The sequence below is a fragment of the Gobio gobio genome, assembly GCF_949357685.1.
Source record: "Gobio gobio genome assembly, chromosome: 24".
NCBI classification, from domain to species: Eukaryota; Metazoa; Chordata; class Actinopteri; order Cypriniformes; family Gobionidae; genus Gobio; species Gobio gobio.
In genome coordinates, this window is record NC_137120.1 from 38,836,096 (window position 1) to 38,852,741 (window position 16,646).

A 16,646-nucleotide genomic window follows, 5' to 3' on the forward strand; every position below is an offset into this window, starting at 1 on the left:
CAGACTGGGGCTCCATGCAAGATCTCACCTCGTGGGGTCTCAATGATCCTAAGAAAGGTGAGAAATCAGCCCAGAACTACACGGGAGGAGCTGGTCAATGACCTGAAAAGAGCTGCGACCACCGTTTCCAAGGTTACTGTTGGTAATACACTAAGACGTCATGGTTTGAAATCATGCATGGCACGGAAGGTTCCCCTGCTTAAACCAGCACATGTCCAGGCCCGTCTTAAGTTTGCCAATGACCATTTGGATGATCCAGAGAAGTCATGGGAGAAAGTCATGTGGTCAGATGAGACCAAAATATAACTTTTTGGTCATAATTCCACTAAAGGTGTTTGGAGGAAGAAGAATGATGAGTACCATCCCAAGAACACCATCCCTACTGTGAAGCATGGGGGTGGTAGCATCATGCTGTGGGGGTGTTTTTCTGGACATGGGACAGGGCGACTGCACTGTATTAAGGAGAGGATGACTGGGCCATGTATTGCGAGATTTTGGGGAACAACCTCCTTCCCTCAGTTAGAGCATTGAAGATGGGTCGAGGCTGGGTCTTCCAACATGACAATGACCCGAAGCACACAGCCAGGATAACCAAGGAGTGGCTCTGTAAGAAGCATATCAAGGTTCTGGCGTGGCCTAGCCAGTCTCCAGACCTAAACCCAATAGAGAATCTTTGGAGGAGCTCAAACTCTGTGTTTTTCAGCGACAGGCCAGAAACCTGACTGATCTAGAGAAGATCTGTGTGGAGGAGTGGGCCAAAATCCCTCCTGCAGTGCAAACCTGGTGAAAAACTACAGGAAACGTTTGACCTCTGTAATTGCAAACAAAGGCTACTGTACCAAATATTAACATTGATTTTCTCAGGTGTTCAAATACTTATTTGCAGCTGTATCATACAAATAAATAGTTAAAAAATCATACATTGTGATTTCTGGATTTTTTTTTAGATTATGTCTCTCACAGTGGACATGCACCTACGATGACAATTTCAGACCCTCCATGATTTCTAAGAGGGAGAACTTGCAAAATAGCAGGGTGTTCAAACACTTATTTTCCTCACTGTATAGTGACAGATATATTGTAATTTTCATATTCAACAAAGATTGTTTGTACTAAAATAATTGCCAATTTTACTTTTAGTTGTTTTTGTTGGTTTTAACACAAATCCTGCAGTGCGAACACTAACGGGAGTATCAAATGAATCACCTCACGGCAGAATCACTAGCTTCTGAGATTAATCTGACATGATGGCACCAGCTGAGTGTGTGTGTGTGTGTGTGTGTGTGTGTGTGTGTGTGTGTGTGTGTGTGTGTGTGTGTGTGTGTGTGTGTGTGTGTGTATGTGTGTGTGTATGTGTGTCATGCTGGCATTGATGGCATCGCTGCAAGCCATTGCTGCATTGAAATCATGCCAGGTTATGAACATAGCCAGGGTTGCCAGGTTTTCACAGCAAAATCCGCCCAATTGCAACTCAAAACTAGGGATGCACCGAAATAAAAATGATTGGCCGAAGCTAATAATAATAAAACACTTGGCCGAAGCCAAATACAGAACGCGTTTTTTCTATTGTTTTCCATTTATTTTGCAATTTTTTTCACCATTGCATACATTATCTTTTTTACTATTTTTGTCTTGCTTTTAAAATAAATTACAAAAAAAAAAAATGTTTTACAAAACTACAATTTAAAAATATTTTCTGAACATTTTTTAGCATTCCAGACATTATACAAACAAAGCACAATATAACTTACACAATATAACTAACAATATAACTTAAAAAAATAACAATATAACACAAAAAAAAAAGGAAAATAAAAATATTTTTATTTGGCCATCTTATCTTATCTTTGGCCTATTATGCCTATAGGTATCATAATCAAATCATAATCAAATTTTGTTTGTTTGTTCATGAGGTGTTTTGCAATGCCTGTATAACTCTGAATAAAAACTTTTATCCTTTTTTAACTTTTTAACTTTTTTTATTTGTGCAGCGCCACTAAGTTCTACAGATGGAAAATGTATCATAAGGTTAATTTAATCATAAAATTACTATTGTTTTGCATTTTGTTAATAAGTGCAGTTACTAATAATAGTACATGTTTGTCTATTGGATATTTAACAGTGAAGCGCTGAGCAAAAAACACATTTTTATAATGAAAACTGTAATATTCCACTCTTATTACATGTACTATTGTTCTTCTATACTATAATATCACACTGAACTAAGAGGAACACTCTTTAGTTGTTTTCTGTGTAATCCAGTCACAATTTGAAGAATAGTTTTAGTGTTTCATGAGACTTTGTGACTACCTACGTTTTTCCATATATTAAGGAGTGGAAATTTCTAATAAGTCAAATGAGTGCTCCTATGCCACCACCTACTGGTTATAGCAAGCACCTTTAAACTTTTAGTTTTACAAATCATCACACTAAAAATAATATTCAAATTGGAAAAGGGTGGCTTGCCCACTTCAGGTTGGTGGAGAGTTCCTGCCCCAAGTGGAGGAGTTCAAGTATCTAGGGGTCTTGTTCACGAGTGAGGGGAGGATGGAACGGGAGATTGACAAACGGATCGGTGCAGCTTCTGCAGTAATGCGGTCGATGTACCGGTCTGTTGTGGTGAAGAAAGAGCTAAGCCGTAAGGCGAAGCTCTCGATTTACCGGTCAATCTACGTTCCTACTCTCACCTATGGTCATGAGCTTTGGGTCATGACCGAAAGGACAAGATCCCGGATACAGGCGGCCGAAATGAGTTTTCTCCGCAGGGTGGCTGGGCGCTCCCTTAGAGATAGGGTGAGGAGCTCAGTCACTTGGGAGGAACTCGGAGTAGAGCCGCTGCTCCTCCACGTCGAGAGGGGTCAGTTGAGGTGGCTCGGGCATCTGTTCCGGATGCCTCCTGAGCGCCTTCCCGGGAAGGTGTTTCGGGCATGTCCAACCGGGAGGAGGCCCCGGGGAAGACCTAGGACACGCTGGAGGGACTATGTCTTCCGGCTGGCCTGGGAACGCCTCGGTGTCCCCTCGGAAGAGCTGGAGGAAGTGTCTAGGGAGAGGGAAGTCTGGGCATCTCTGCTTAGACTGCTGCCCCCGCGACCCGGCCCTGGATAAAGCGGAAGAAGATGGATGGATGGATGGATAATATTTAGAGCTTTGAAGTGCTGTGCGATATTGAAGAAAAAATGCGATATCCTTGTTAAATAATGCGATATTCGATATGCGATACGATATTGCTTTAAGTGTGTAAAATCAATTTCTTTCCCCAACTGATATCTTTCACTTAAAGCATAACCGACAGTGTTTACATGAATACTCATCAAGACAGCCATTTCGACATAACTGTGTGTGTGTATTTGACGGTTCAAGTGTGTAACAAGACACGAAAAAAAGAACGGCTTATGCGCATGTTTCGGTGTGTGTGTGTCAGACAGCGCGAGACTGCAAGGAGTTGTTTTTTGCAAGTTATTGCGTTTAATAACTCTTTTTAACGTCAAGCAAGTCACATAAGTAACAATCGTGTGCCCAGTCTATTCTCTGCTATATGCACCCTTAAACTTACACTTTTCACAATGTTGAAGTAGCCTATTAAAATCATTCAGATATTGCGTACCCTTGCGATATGTACATTTGCGATATTTCGATAATTGCGATATATTGCGCAGTCCTAAATTTGACTATTTCTTCCACAATACCATGTGGTGTTACTTTAAATCCATGGTGAATGTTTATGATTTGTGGACTGAAACTAGTGTTAGGCCGATATATCGGGCCGATATTTGCGATTTTTACATGTATCGGCATCGGCCGATACAAGGCTGCTGCATTCGCCGATATTTTTTTTTCAAGAGATTAAGTTAAGTGCTTCTAAGCATTACATGACTAGGTTGTAAATAATTTTAAAAGTATAAAAGTTTTAAGTACAGTCAGTGTGCACTTTATTATGATGCTTGCTTGTTGATACTGTGTGCAATAGTGTAATTATTTTATTTATGCTTAAATATTTATTTTCAGAATTTAGTTTCACCACTGAACTCTTTTTTTCTTGTTTTACCTCACCTGTTTTTGTTAAATATTGTTTTTTTTTGTTCAATAAATGTTCCTTTTTTAAATTTTAAATTGTTATCATTAGGGTTGGGTACCGAAATCCGGTTCCAATATGGCACCGGTACTTAAATAACCGGTATGTACCGGACCGAATCAGAACGCAGATTTCGGTTCCTCATTTCGGTGGCAAAATTCAAACGTGCTTTCGCGCTTTGGCTGAGCCAGAGACAGACGCTCAGCGCTCTTCACATCACAACTCATGACAACTATTCAGTGTTTTCAACCACATCATGTTTATTTCAGGTTTCAGACATTTAAATGCTCATAAGTAGGCTAACGTTACTAGCAAAAAACACACACTGATGTGTATGAAAGCGGCAATGACAATCCTTTCAGACGGTTATAATTTGACTAACGTTACGTGTTTTATTCACATCAGATACATGCACATTATATAGTAACTATAGCGTTTACTCTATTCTTCTTCCAGTTCACTGGTCACTTACTTTCATGTATTTCGTGAGACGAGAATGAACTCAAGTGTGGTAAATCCGACAGATCCGATTCTGAGGCGCAAACTAACATGGTGTCACCCATTGCGCTTTATAGATCAACTAACACACATTCACTCGCACATTTGAACATCAGATAGTTCGTGACACAGTTAAGAAGTTTGTGAATATTTTGAATAAAAAGAAAAAACGAAATAAACCCGATACAGCTGAGCTGTCAGCGCTATTGTGGCTGCTGTGTGTCATGTGAGAAACATGACGCGTCGTCATGGAAACATTAAGGCGATGCGTTCTAAAATATTTAGCCAGAGAAAATGATCATATTTCAAAATAAAGCTGAAGCTCGAAGCTGGTTAGTAGCAGAGCAAGAACACAGACGACTGCTGTTATTACTGTAACTGTTATTTAGAGTTAAATTAGGCCTGTTGTAGTTGGGTTAGGTGGCTTAGGTTTTACTGTGAATTTGTAAATAAGTCAATTATAATTTGTAAATAAGTAAATTGTTTTGTATTTATTTATATTCATACATTTAAGTATACATTAAACTTTTAATAAATGGTTCAATTTAAAAAAATAAAAAAAAATAAAAAGCCATTTAATGTCATCCACCTTGTTTTGTGGCCTTTTTTAAAAAAAAAGTATCGGTTCAGGCACCGTTTAGGCACCGGAACCGTTTTAAAAGTATCGGTTTGGCACCGGAATCGAAAAAAACCCAAGCAATACCCAACCCTAGTTATCATCATGATCATTGTGTCATTTTTATGATGTAAATTGAGGGAGCAAAAGCAGTATCGGCTCCAAATATCGGCTCAAGAAAATCGGCAGCCCGTATCGGTCATCGGCTAAGGCTGATGAAAAAAAAAATCGGTATCGGCATCGGCACTAAAAAATCCATATCGGTCGACCCCTAACAGAAACCCCTGAATGTTTCAAAATGTTTCTCCTATTTCCGGCCGGATAATTTCGATTGCCGAGCATTCGGTGTTCCCTACTCAAAACTAGACCAAAACAAGCCCAATCACGTTTCGGGAGGGGGTGGTAAAATATCTTTCTGTCTTTTTGGCAGGGTGGCCTGCTAAATTTCGCATTCCCGGTGCTAAATATAACATAATTGGGGTCGCTTCAACCCGCAGAAATGAAAATCAGCGCACGGCAACAGTGTTGAAGTAGCCCAATTCTCGAAGACTTGGCAACGCTGCTGAGCATCTTCAACCACATGAAGCCAGTGAATGGAAATGGCAATTTCAGAAATGTCATGTTGAAACCGCTTTGCATTCTTTTTTATGTGTAGTGGAATATTAAATGAGAAAGCCGTGGTAATATCATGGTACTCTTCAGTTAGTGGCAGCTGCTTCATTATCTGGTGTTTCAATCACCGCAGGACAAAATATGTTGCAGCGTGCAATGAGGTGGATGAAGATATTGTTACCGAATCATCTGTACACACACACACACACACACACACACACACACACACACACACACACACACACACACACACACACACACACACACACACACACACACACACACACACACACACACACACACACACAGCCGTCTCCTCAAGAAAGCAGGTTTTGCTATTCTTCTAGAGACACTTTCAGACATTTCATCCCCACAAGAACAGCAAAACACTTCCCTCACACACACACACACACACACACACACACACATTATCATTGTCTCTTTAATCTCGCTCTTGTATTTTTTCTTCCACACAAACACACTCTTTTTGAAATTTTCACTGTAAATACTATGGTATCACCACTGACTGTACTTTTCCACAAGGATCTGTATTGTTTTTAAGTGTTTACTGTAGATTAGCATACATATTTGATCCAAAAAATGATTTCAAGGTGGTACCAAAGACAAGTACAGCTAAAAACAATAGATTTCTTTGGTTTCTTTTGGCCTATAAACCCTTTTTGAATGTCGGACCTAAAGTGAAATGTTGAAATATAGGCTAGATGTTGATAATGCTGCTTAGAGACGGTGACAAAAACAATAGCTTTAGCTTTATTAAGTACTGTAGTTTACTGGAAAAGTCTTTTCAAAACTTTCATAAGTTATGTTTTGAAAAATTGAGTCTATAATTTACCGGAAAAGAGTTTCTACATTTCAGACACTGCAAAAAATGCTTTTCTTACTTCGTATTTTTGTCTTGTTTTCAGTCCAAATATCTAAAAAATCTTAGATTAAGAAGCATTTACTAGACAAGCAAAAGTTTTTGTCTTATTTTGGGGGAAAATAACTCAAAATTAAGGGAGTTTTTGCATAAAATAAGCAAAATAATCTGCCAATGGGCTAAACAAAATAATCTTGTTTTCTGTTTGAATTAAGATTATTTTGCTTACCCCATTGGCAGATTATTTTGCTTATTTTATGCAAAAACTCCCTTAATTTTGAGTTATTTCCTCCCAAAACAAGACAAAAACTTTTGCTTGTCTAGTAAATGCTTCTTAATCTAAGATTTTTTTGATATTTGGACTGAAAACAAGACAAAAATACTAAGTAAGAAAATGTAAATGTAAGTTAGAAAAGCATTTTTTGCAGTGGAAGTAGTCCAGTGTGGATGCTAAACCTGTTTTGTTACCATCTCATGTAACCTTAATGTTAAATAACCATCATAAAAACAAACAAGCAATGTGTTTATTGAGTTGTGTCAGCGAGTGGATTATTTACGGTGTGTTTGTGTGTAAAAATAGCGCCGTCAGAGAGTCTGTTTGGCGAGGTGCCTGTGCATTAGTGAGGATCAGATCTGAGGACTTGCTAGGAAGTGAAGGCTTAACTCAGCATCAGTTTACGGGACGGGGGGGCGGCTGCTCTTGTCAGGTTATGTGTCCTAGTTTAATGTTGTGCCAGGTCAGACGGCCCGCATCAGAGCACGGGTTGGGTTTGGCACACAGTAATGCCGTCTGATATTGTTTTGTCTATAGGCTGTGCCAAAGGCCGATATTGGCTAGGCTGATTAATCGACCAAACTGTTCTGTGTCTGTGTTAAAGGATTAGTTAGTAGTGATGCACCGATCATGATTTTACATGGCCGATTCCGATACCGATTTTTTTCAAGAAAACTGTCCGATTCCGATTTCCGATATTTTTATTTTTTTTAATACAAGAAAAGAATGAAAGTATACATAAACAAGATGTTTATTTGGTATTTAACTGGCTAAATTGGCTTTTGGCTAATGAAAACAAGTCCGCAATCTGAAATTAACAAGAAATTGAATTGGAAATGAAAAGGCTGAAAGGTGACATTAAACTGCATATTCTGCAATCCAAACAAAGATCTTACTTAAATCAGCATTTGTTTTTAAATTCAGGGTAAAGAAAAAAAGTCTTTATCAGTGAAATTCAATAAAGCCAAAGTATATAATTATTCCAAAATGTTAAATCAAATAATGTTTAGTGCAACGAAAATAAACTAAGATGCTACAGCAGGTGCTTTTTAAATCAAATAAAGTCAATGTAATTTTAAGGTAAAATAAAAGGTAACACTTTAGAATAATGGTCATTAGTTAATGTATTTACTATCATGAACTAACCATGAGCAGTGCATTTGTTACTGTATTTGTTCATCTTTGTTAACGTTAGTTAATATAAATCCAGCTGCTCGTGGTTTGTTCACACTAATGTTAAATGTTAACTAGATTTTAATAATGCATTAGTAAATGTTGAAATTAACATTAACAAAGATTAATAAACGCTTTATAAGTGCAGTTCATTATTAGTTAATGTTAACTAATTTAGTTAACTAATATTAACTAATGACTATTATTCTAAAGTGTTACCAAATAAAACTGATCATCCTATAGGCTACAGAACTGATAGTATTTCATTTCAAAAGTGCATGCATGTTCTTCTTTAGGCTACAAAAATAAGTATTTCGGCATAGTCTGTTTCGTTCTCATCCGATCCAACACGTGAGAAGCTGAGCTGAACAAACGCTCACTATCTACACTTGTGCTGAGCTCGCGCAACTTCAGCTCGCGCAGGAAAGCGGCTCTTCATTCCCTTCAGCGTATCTCGTCTCTTCCCTCAGTTCTCCAGTTTCCGTTTGTAACACACAAGTGACATGTTCGCGACTTATTGCAATATAGGCGTATGTGCACGTGGGCGCACTTCCGGATAAATCGGCAGAAAAATACAAAGAAAACCGGTTCCGGTTTTTGGCCGGTCAACCGGTGCATCCCTATTAGTTAGTTCACTTCAAAATGAACATTTCCTGATATTTTACTCTCATCTCATCCAAGATGCTCATGTCTTTCTTTCTTCAGTCGAAAATAAATTCAGTTTTATGAGGAAAACATTCCAGGATTTTTCTCCACATAATGGACTTCAATGGGAACCAAAATGTTGAAGGTCCAAATCAATGCAGTTTCAAAGGAAGGGCTCTGCACGATCCCAGACGAGGAATAGGGTCTTATCTAGAGCAGTGTTTCCCAACCTTTTTTCAGTCATGGCATCCTTTGACAATGTTCTCCGTTTTGTGGCATTCATTACGCTAGGGGTGTAACGGTACAGATTGCTCACGGTTCGGTTTGTATCACGGTTTTAAGTTCACGGTTTCGGTACGGTTCAGTATTTGCTATGTTCAGGGAAAAAAGGACTACTCTCAAATAAAAATAAAGAAAATAATAAGAACAAATAATTTAAATACAAGTAGTAGCACAAATAAATACTATTGAGCAAAGATTGGCCTACTAATAAAATAAACTATGCTTTTTTAAGGTTTTTCACGTACGTCTAACATTAGTTTTCAGGTACAGAAATTGATCAAATGTAAAATAACATTGCATATTTGACTGTATAAATGAAAGATGAATCCTATTAAACTTACAAAAGCTATTCTATCAAGAGCAGTGAGTGATGTCCTTGTCTTTTGTTGTTTGACATTAAACAGCAGTAAATGCTACTGCCCCTTTAAGAACTAATGCACGGATATGCGTCGTCTTTCTCGACTGTATAAAGTTTACCGACTAATCTTCACGATACTTTAAACCGCGATGGAAATGCAGGCAGCAGCAGGTCTGGGGGAGAAAAGTTCCTGGGGCAAATTGTTCCGGGTAACTTTGGTGGAAACGGGGCTTTGGTTGCCATTGAAGTCCATTATATGGAGAAAAATCCTGGAATGTTTTCCTCAAAAAACGTAATTTCTTTTCGACTGAAGAAAGAAAGACATGAACATCTCGGATGAGATGGGGTGAGTAAATTATCAGGAAATTCTCATTTTGAAGTGAACTAATCCTTTAAAAATCATATTTATTTATCAATATTTTGAGAACATTATGAAAAATGCTTTGTATATTATTTTATGTATACATCATTTGTTCATATTTTGTGTTATTAATTAACTCATCTCTGTTTTAATTCAATCAGATGTCTGCTTTTGATTAGTGTTGTTGTTACTTAGAAATTAAATAAAATTTTTAATTTACATTTATGTGTATTTATTTATTTAGTCAGTGTTTTATATGTCTGAATGTCTCTCATTTCTCTTTTATTTCTCTCTCTTTTGGTTGGTCTGCGAACTTTGCATTTTGTGTAAGTATTTTAAAGTTAATTTTATTTAGTGTCATTTATTTTTGTCTTCCATTTGTTTCTTACTCCTGCAAAATGTCATGCTTGCTTTTCCCATTCCTATTCCCTGATCTAGAACCACATGTATCATCCTGAAATGACATCACAAAGACCGTGAGCCGCTATTGGTCACTATTGTTCAACCTACGTATATTGTTTAAAGGGTTAGTTCACCCAAAAATGTAAATTCTGTCATTAATTACTTACCCTCATGTCGTTCGAGACCCGTAAGACACTCGGACCTCAAATGAAGATATTTTAGTGTAAATCTGATGGCTCAGAAAGGCCTCCATTGACACAATGCACTTTACACTCTCAATACCCTTAAAAGGCACTAAAGACGTCGTTACAAAGTCCATCTCACTACAGTGGTTCTACAATAACTTTATAAAGCGACGAGAATAGTTTTTGTACGCAAAATAAACCTAAATTTCGACTTATATAGTGATGACCAATTTCAAAACACTGCATCATGAAGTTTCGAAGCGTTTTGAATCAGCGATATTGTCGATATTTAGTTTTTTTGGCGCACAAAAACTATTCTCGTCGCTTCATAAAGTTATTGTAGAACCACTGTAGTGAGATGGACTTTGTAACGACGTCTTTAGTGCCTTTTATGGGTCTTGAGAGTGTAAAGTGCATTGAGCCAATGGAGGCCTTTCTGAGCCATCGGATTTACACTAAAATATCTTCATTTGAGGTCTTACGGGTGTCGAACGACATGAGGGTAAGTCATTAATGACAGAATTTACATTTTTGGGTGAACTAAACTTTTAAGAACAATATTTTTTCCACCAACTCAGTGTCTCAAGTTAATTTCTGGATGGTTTGTGGTCAGTCTATAAACCAAAGTGTTTCTTTTTCAAAGGCCTTATATGTAATTCTGTAGCTATCCCAGAATGCAATCCATTGTTGAAACTTCTGAATCTACTGTAGGAAGTCCTTGGAAGTTTTATTCCCAAATGCTTTGCTAAGCTCCAGCTTAACATATTAAACCTTCGCAAACCTGAATTATATTACAGAACTACCTTTTCTAACAGGCTAACCTTTTTCAGACAACCTAAAGGCCTGTGCACACCCGGACAATTATCGCCCGCGCTTATCGCAAGTTGATTTTGATTTCGTTTCCGTTTTTGTTCCTCTTAAAATTTCGTTCGTTTCCGGTTTCCGTTTTCGTTCCTTGAACCGGTTCAGAGCCCTGCTTGTAAAGCAGCGTTTCGTGCATGAAGGCACCTCACTAAACTGATTTCTGACAGATTTCTTAGGCAGTGTAACCGTTTAATGATCTACAGCAATATAGAGAGCGCTTTGGTGAGAACTAAACAAATATTGAATTACTACATTAGTCATTTCTCGCTAGAAATGACATCAGAAGTGGAAAATGTTGGTAAAAAAACATACATTTACACACAAACTGACCAGCAAACGCAACTTTCGGACGCCATCTTTTTTCCCTGCTCAACTGTCACAGAATGGAAAGCACAGGATTGTGGGATATCAAATGCAGCGAAGGATACAAATATGCTGCCTTCAAAAATCAATCAGATGAAGGTCTCTCTGGAGACAGGAAGCTAACATTAAATTCGGACGTGCCTTGGTGCCTTCCTGCCTTTTACATGTTTCGGACGCAGCCATTAGCAGCTCATCTTCTTCTTTGTCTACTTACTTCCTCTTCGTCGTCATAGATATCCATAATAAAGGCCAGATGTCTCGTCCGCGCTGCTGGCCAATGGAGGTCGAGTCCGCACCTGGCGGCCATCTTGTCACAGCCAGCTCGCTCACTCGTAACATTATGTTTTAATGGTGCGTGTACTTTTAAAAAAAACATAACTTGCTAATTTTTCTACCGATTTTCAAACTGTTTGGTTTGTTATAAACGTCAGAGATGTAGTTATGACACTGCATACTTATGAATAATTACGTTTGTAAGAAACCAAACCATTTGTAAATCCGTCAAGATTTCAGCGAGATAAGAGTATTTGTGTTCATGCAGAGCCCGAACACAAGATGGCCGCCGCTGATGACGGTAGAGACTCCGCCGTAAGACATCTAGCCTTTATTATGTATATCTATGTTCGTCGTATCAATGTGTGCTCGGCAAGACCGTTTTGTGCTTGAGCGCCACCAAGTGGTGTTTTACTGTAACTTCAGCAGCTCCAGGCACGTGAACAAAAGCGCCGATCCCATTGGTGGGACGGTTTTTAACGTGCCACGTCAAAACGAACCCAAGGCGTTTTTTTTTTTTTTAAATGCCGCTTTTACGTCTGCCGTGTGCACACTCACATTGGCGGCCTTTGTTTAGTCACGAGGCGTTAAACGTCGCGATAAAACGCACGTGAAAATCATCCAGGTGTGAACAGGCCTTTAAAATGTCAGGCAGTGGTAAAACACATTTTCCCTTCATAAAGAAACATGCTTTACGCAAATAAAGCTAATAACATTTAACTAGTTAAATAATCCTCAAACGGTTGATTAAAAAATGACCATAGAAGAAGACCATTTATGCTATTAAACCCTTAGTGGCAGACTCCTAGCATGCGACTTATCAGCATTAGCAAATATATTTTGGACCTGACCCTTTTTACAAACTGCCTCGCATTTTGAGAGTAATTCTGAGACATGAAATCTGCTGATAAACCCTTTTCGTTGAATATATGTTGTCTATTTTTGTTGTCCGTCTGCTTATTGGATTCTTTGTGCATCTGTTCACGTCACAGGAGAAGGAAGGCAGGCATTTTGCCCAGCCTGGAAGATCTGCTGTTTTACACCATTGCCGAGGGCCAGGAGAAAATCCCAGCTCACAAATTTACCACGGTAAAACCACACACACACACACACACCAGTCTGGCCAAGGAGAGCATATCTCTTATAGCACATATCTTGGTTTCTGAATAGTGAGTCTAGAATTCCTGCAGGTTAAATGAAACGCCAGATTTGTTGTAAATCTCGGGTGAATGTTGTGGTTTTTCAGGCGCTGAAGGCCACAGGTCTGCGTACTGGAGACCCTCGTCTTAAGGAGTGCATGGAGATGTTAAAGGTCACCCTCAAGACCACTTCAGATGGTGCTCTGGATCGACATCTCTTCAAAAAGTAAATATATGGACTACGTTAAACTAAACCCTTATTTGGTTAATGGTTAAAATGAAAACTGGCTAACGGTTTTAGTTGAGAAAATAAGAACATATTGGGTCTACAGTTAAGTCCAGGGGCGTCCATTTATCATATTTAGCTTTCAAATGTCACTATATTTAGAAACCAGTAGCTGTTACTTAAGCACAAGTTTTTATAGGTCAGCAATTTTCCAAGGACATTTTTAAAGGTCCTTTGAAAATCCTGCAGTATATGAATTATTCAGTATAGCTCAGAAAATACAAATAACATGACCTAAGAATTCAACATAACATCACGCAGCTCTGTATATTACAAGTGAATGCAAAAATGTTGTAACTAGAAATTGAAATTATGAAGTAGTTTATCAGATAATGCCTTTCCATTGACTTAACATTGAAATCACTCACTTCCAGACGCTCTATTCGTGTTTGGTGTGAACGCAGCATTATTTTTGGCTTGACTTGTTTGAATGTAAACAGTTGTAGGCCTATAAAGACGTGGGCAAGTGATTTCCGTCAGCTCCCGAAACGACGTCAAAGTGTTGAATCTGAGCGCACAGATTGCTTTAGTGTAGGAATGATGTCTTTTAAAGCCAGAAGCAATTTGCTAATTTTGAGAGCTAGAGAAGGGAGACGCGCAGTAGTGCTGAAATTACTTCTTACAAAATAGTTAACAATTAATACAATATTAATTTAATAATAAACATTCGCGGTAATTTCCCGCTTCATAAAACCCCAAACTTGCAAGAGTGAGTAAAATGATGCGCAATACACGCGCCAAAATTCAGACCCTGTATGGTATCGATTTAAAATCGGTACTTCGGTATTAGATTGTGGTACCGCACCGAAGCCAAAATTGTGGTATCGAGCCATCCCTAAATTCGCGTCATTCGCGGGAACTGGACACACGCAAATGAGGCGGAATCGCGTCCATCGCGCCGCGCAAAACGCGTCTATCGCGCCGCAGGACCTCCAGACGCGCGTCAACGCGCCTTTCCATTGACTTAACATTGAAATCACTCGCTCCTGACGCTCTATTCGCGTTTGGTGTGAATGCAGCATTATGCTTGGCTTGACTTGTTTGAACGTAAACGGTTATAGGCCTATATATGGGTCGCGACAACAACAGCAAAAAAGAGGGTCACTCTTAAAAAAGTTTGAAAACCACTGCATTATGTGCAAAAAATAGTAAATAATACTTTTAGCTTTATTTATAACCCTGATTTGCTTGAACGTACTAATGATAATAAAGATTGATAATGATTCGCTTTTTTCTTCCTACAGGTGTGTGCAAAGCAACATTGTGTTGCTAACGCAGGCTTTCCGGAAAAAGTTTGTCATTCCCGACTTTCAGTTGTTCACCTCTCACATCGATCAGATTTACGAGAGCGCTAAATCAATGTCGGGTGGCCAGGTACGCTCAGAAGATCATTGAACACAGTGTGGATTTCTGATGCGATTTGTTTACAGATGTTCTGTTCATGTAGGTGGCAGATTACATTCCTCAGCTAGCCAAATTCAGTCCTAATCTCTGGGCCGTTTCCCTTTGCACTGTAGATGGCCAACGGTGAGCTTTCTGTCTGTAGTAATACATGGTTTTGATTTTGCTTTGTCGTAATTCTAAACCTGACGTTTTTTATGTTGCAGGTACACTGCGGGCGACACAAAAGTTCCATTTTGTCTTCAGTCGTGTGTAAAACCGTTAAAATACGCGATTGCGGTTCACGATCACGGCACCGAATACGTGCACCGCTTTATAGGGAAGGAACCCAGCGGCCTCCGTTTCAACAAACTCTTCCTTGACGAAGATGGTAAGGATTTCTATGATGAATGTTTCTGAAACTTGGAACTAAATGAATGTCCTTGTTATACACTATATTGGCAAAAGTATTGGGACGCCCCTCCAAATCAATGAATTCAGGTGTTCGATCACTTCATGGCCACAGGTGTATAAAATCAAGCACTAGGCCTGCAGACGCTTCTACACACATTAGTGAAAGAATGGGTCGCTCTCAGGAGATCCCATTATAGGTTGCCACCTGTGAAATTTCCTCACTACTAAATATACCACGCTCAACTGTTAGTGGTGTTATAAGAAAGTGGAAGCAATTGGGAACAACAGAAACTCAGCCACGTAAAATCACAGAGCGGGGTCAGCGCATGCTGAGGGTCACAGAAGTCGCCAACTTTCTGTAGAGTCAAGAGCTCCAAACTTCTGTGTCCTTCAGATGAGCTCAAGAACAGTGTGTAGAGCTTCATGGAATGGGTTTCCATGGCCGAGCAGCTCATCCAAGCCTTACATCACCAAGCGCAATGCAAAGCGTGGGATGCAGTGGGGTAAAGCGCGCCGCCACTGGACTCTAGAGCAGTGAGACGTGTTCTCTGTCTGCCAATCCCATGGATGAGTCTGGGTTTGGCAGGTTCCAGGAGAACGGGACTTGCCTGACTGCATTGTGCCAAGTGTAAAGTTTGGTGGAGGGGGGATTATGGTGTGGGGTTGTTTTTCCGGGGTTGGGCTTTGCCCCTTAGTTCCAGTGAAGGGAACTCTTAATGCTTCACCAAGACATTTTGGACAATTTCATGCTCCCAACTTTGTGGGAACAGTTTGTGGATGAGCTCTGGTCCCAGCATGACTGACCAGTGCTCAAAGCATCGCTCCATAAAGACATGACATCCATAATGATGAGCGAGTTTGGTGTGGAGGAACTTGAGTCCTGACCTCGACCCGATAGAACACATTTGGGATGAATTAGAGCTGAGACTGAGAGCCAGGCCTTCTCATCCAACATCAGTGCCTGACCTCACAAAGATTCCCATAAACACACTCCTAAACCTTTTGGAAAGCATTCCCAGAAGAGCTGAAGCTGTTAGAGCTGCAAAGGGTGGGACAACTCCATATTAAACCCTACGGATTAAGAATGGGATGTCATTAAAGCTCATGTGCATGTAAAGGCAGGGGTGCCAAAACTTTTGGCAATATAGTGTATTTAATTCCAATATTATTTTTTTGTTATCGCTTTTTTGTCAAGATAGTAAAGCACATTGTTCCCTATAATTCTCATTACTGTAACGTAAACTATAATTTTAAATTATAAAAAAATATTTTTATGAGAATCTAAAGAGAACTAATGATAAGATAAAAGTGTCATTAAAATAATGTCACAATGAAAAAATGTTTCTGAAATATTCATCTATTTTTCCAGATAAACCTCACAATCCCATGGTAAACGCTGGCGCCATAGTTTGCACTTCACTTCTCAAGGTAAAGCTCTTTCTTATCTTCTCGACCTTCTACCGTTTTTATGAAAAATGTTTGTGGATGTTTGCCGTGAGAACGCAGCAGAGGGCCGAATGGATTTAATCTGATTACTCTCCCTCTCTCATCAGATTATGAATAATCATA

At 39.1% G+C, this 16,646-nt stretch overlaps 1 protein-coding gene across 6 annotated transcripts in view; it reads left to right on the forward strand.

The window, feature by feature from the left end:
* glsa (glutaminase a) overlaps positions 1-16,646 on the forward strand; it is a 47,601-nt gene that overhangs the window by 5,402 nt on the left and 25,553 nt on the right. For 3 of the 6 annotated variants that reach the window (XR_013815801.1, XM_079807546.1, XM_079807544.1), the window contains exons 2-7: positions 12,851-12,947; positions 13,105-13,223; positions 14,528-14,657; positions 14,731-14,810; positions 14,891-15,054; positions 16,447-16,505. Coding sequence is in view for 4 of the 6 variants with exons in the window: in XM_079807546.1 (XP_079663672.1) it covers positions 12,851-12,947; positions 13,105-13,223; positions 14,528-14,657; positions 14,731-14,810; positions 14,891-15,054; positions 16,447-16,505 (649 nt within the window). In the remaining 2 variants the exon portion in view is untranslated. The remainder of the gene's footprint in view (positions 1-12,850; positions 12,948-13,104; positions 13,224-14,527; positions 14,658-14,730; positions 14,811-14,890; positions 15,055-16,446; positions 16,506-16,646) is intronic. The other 3 variants (XR_013815802.1, XM_079807545.1, XM_079807547.1) reach the window with 1 other exon arrangement.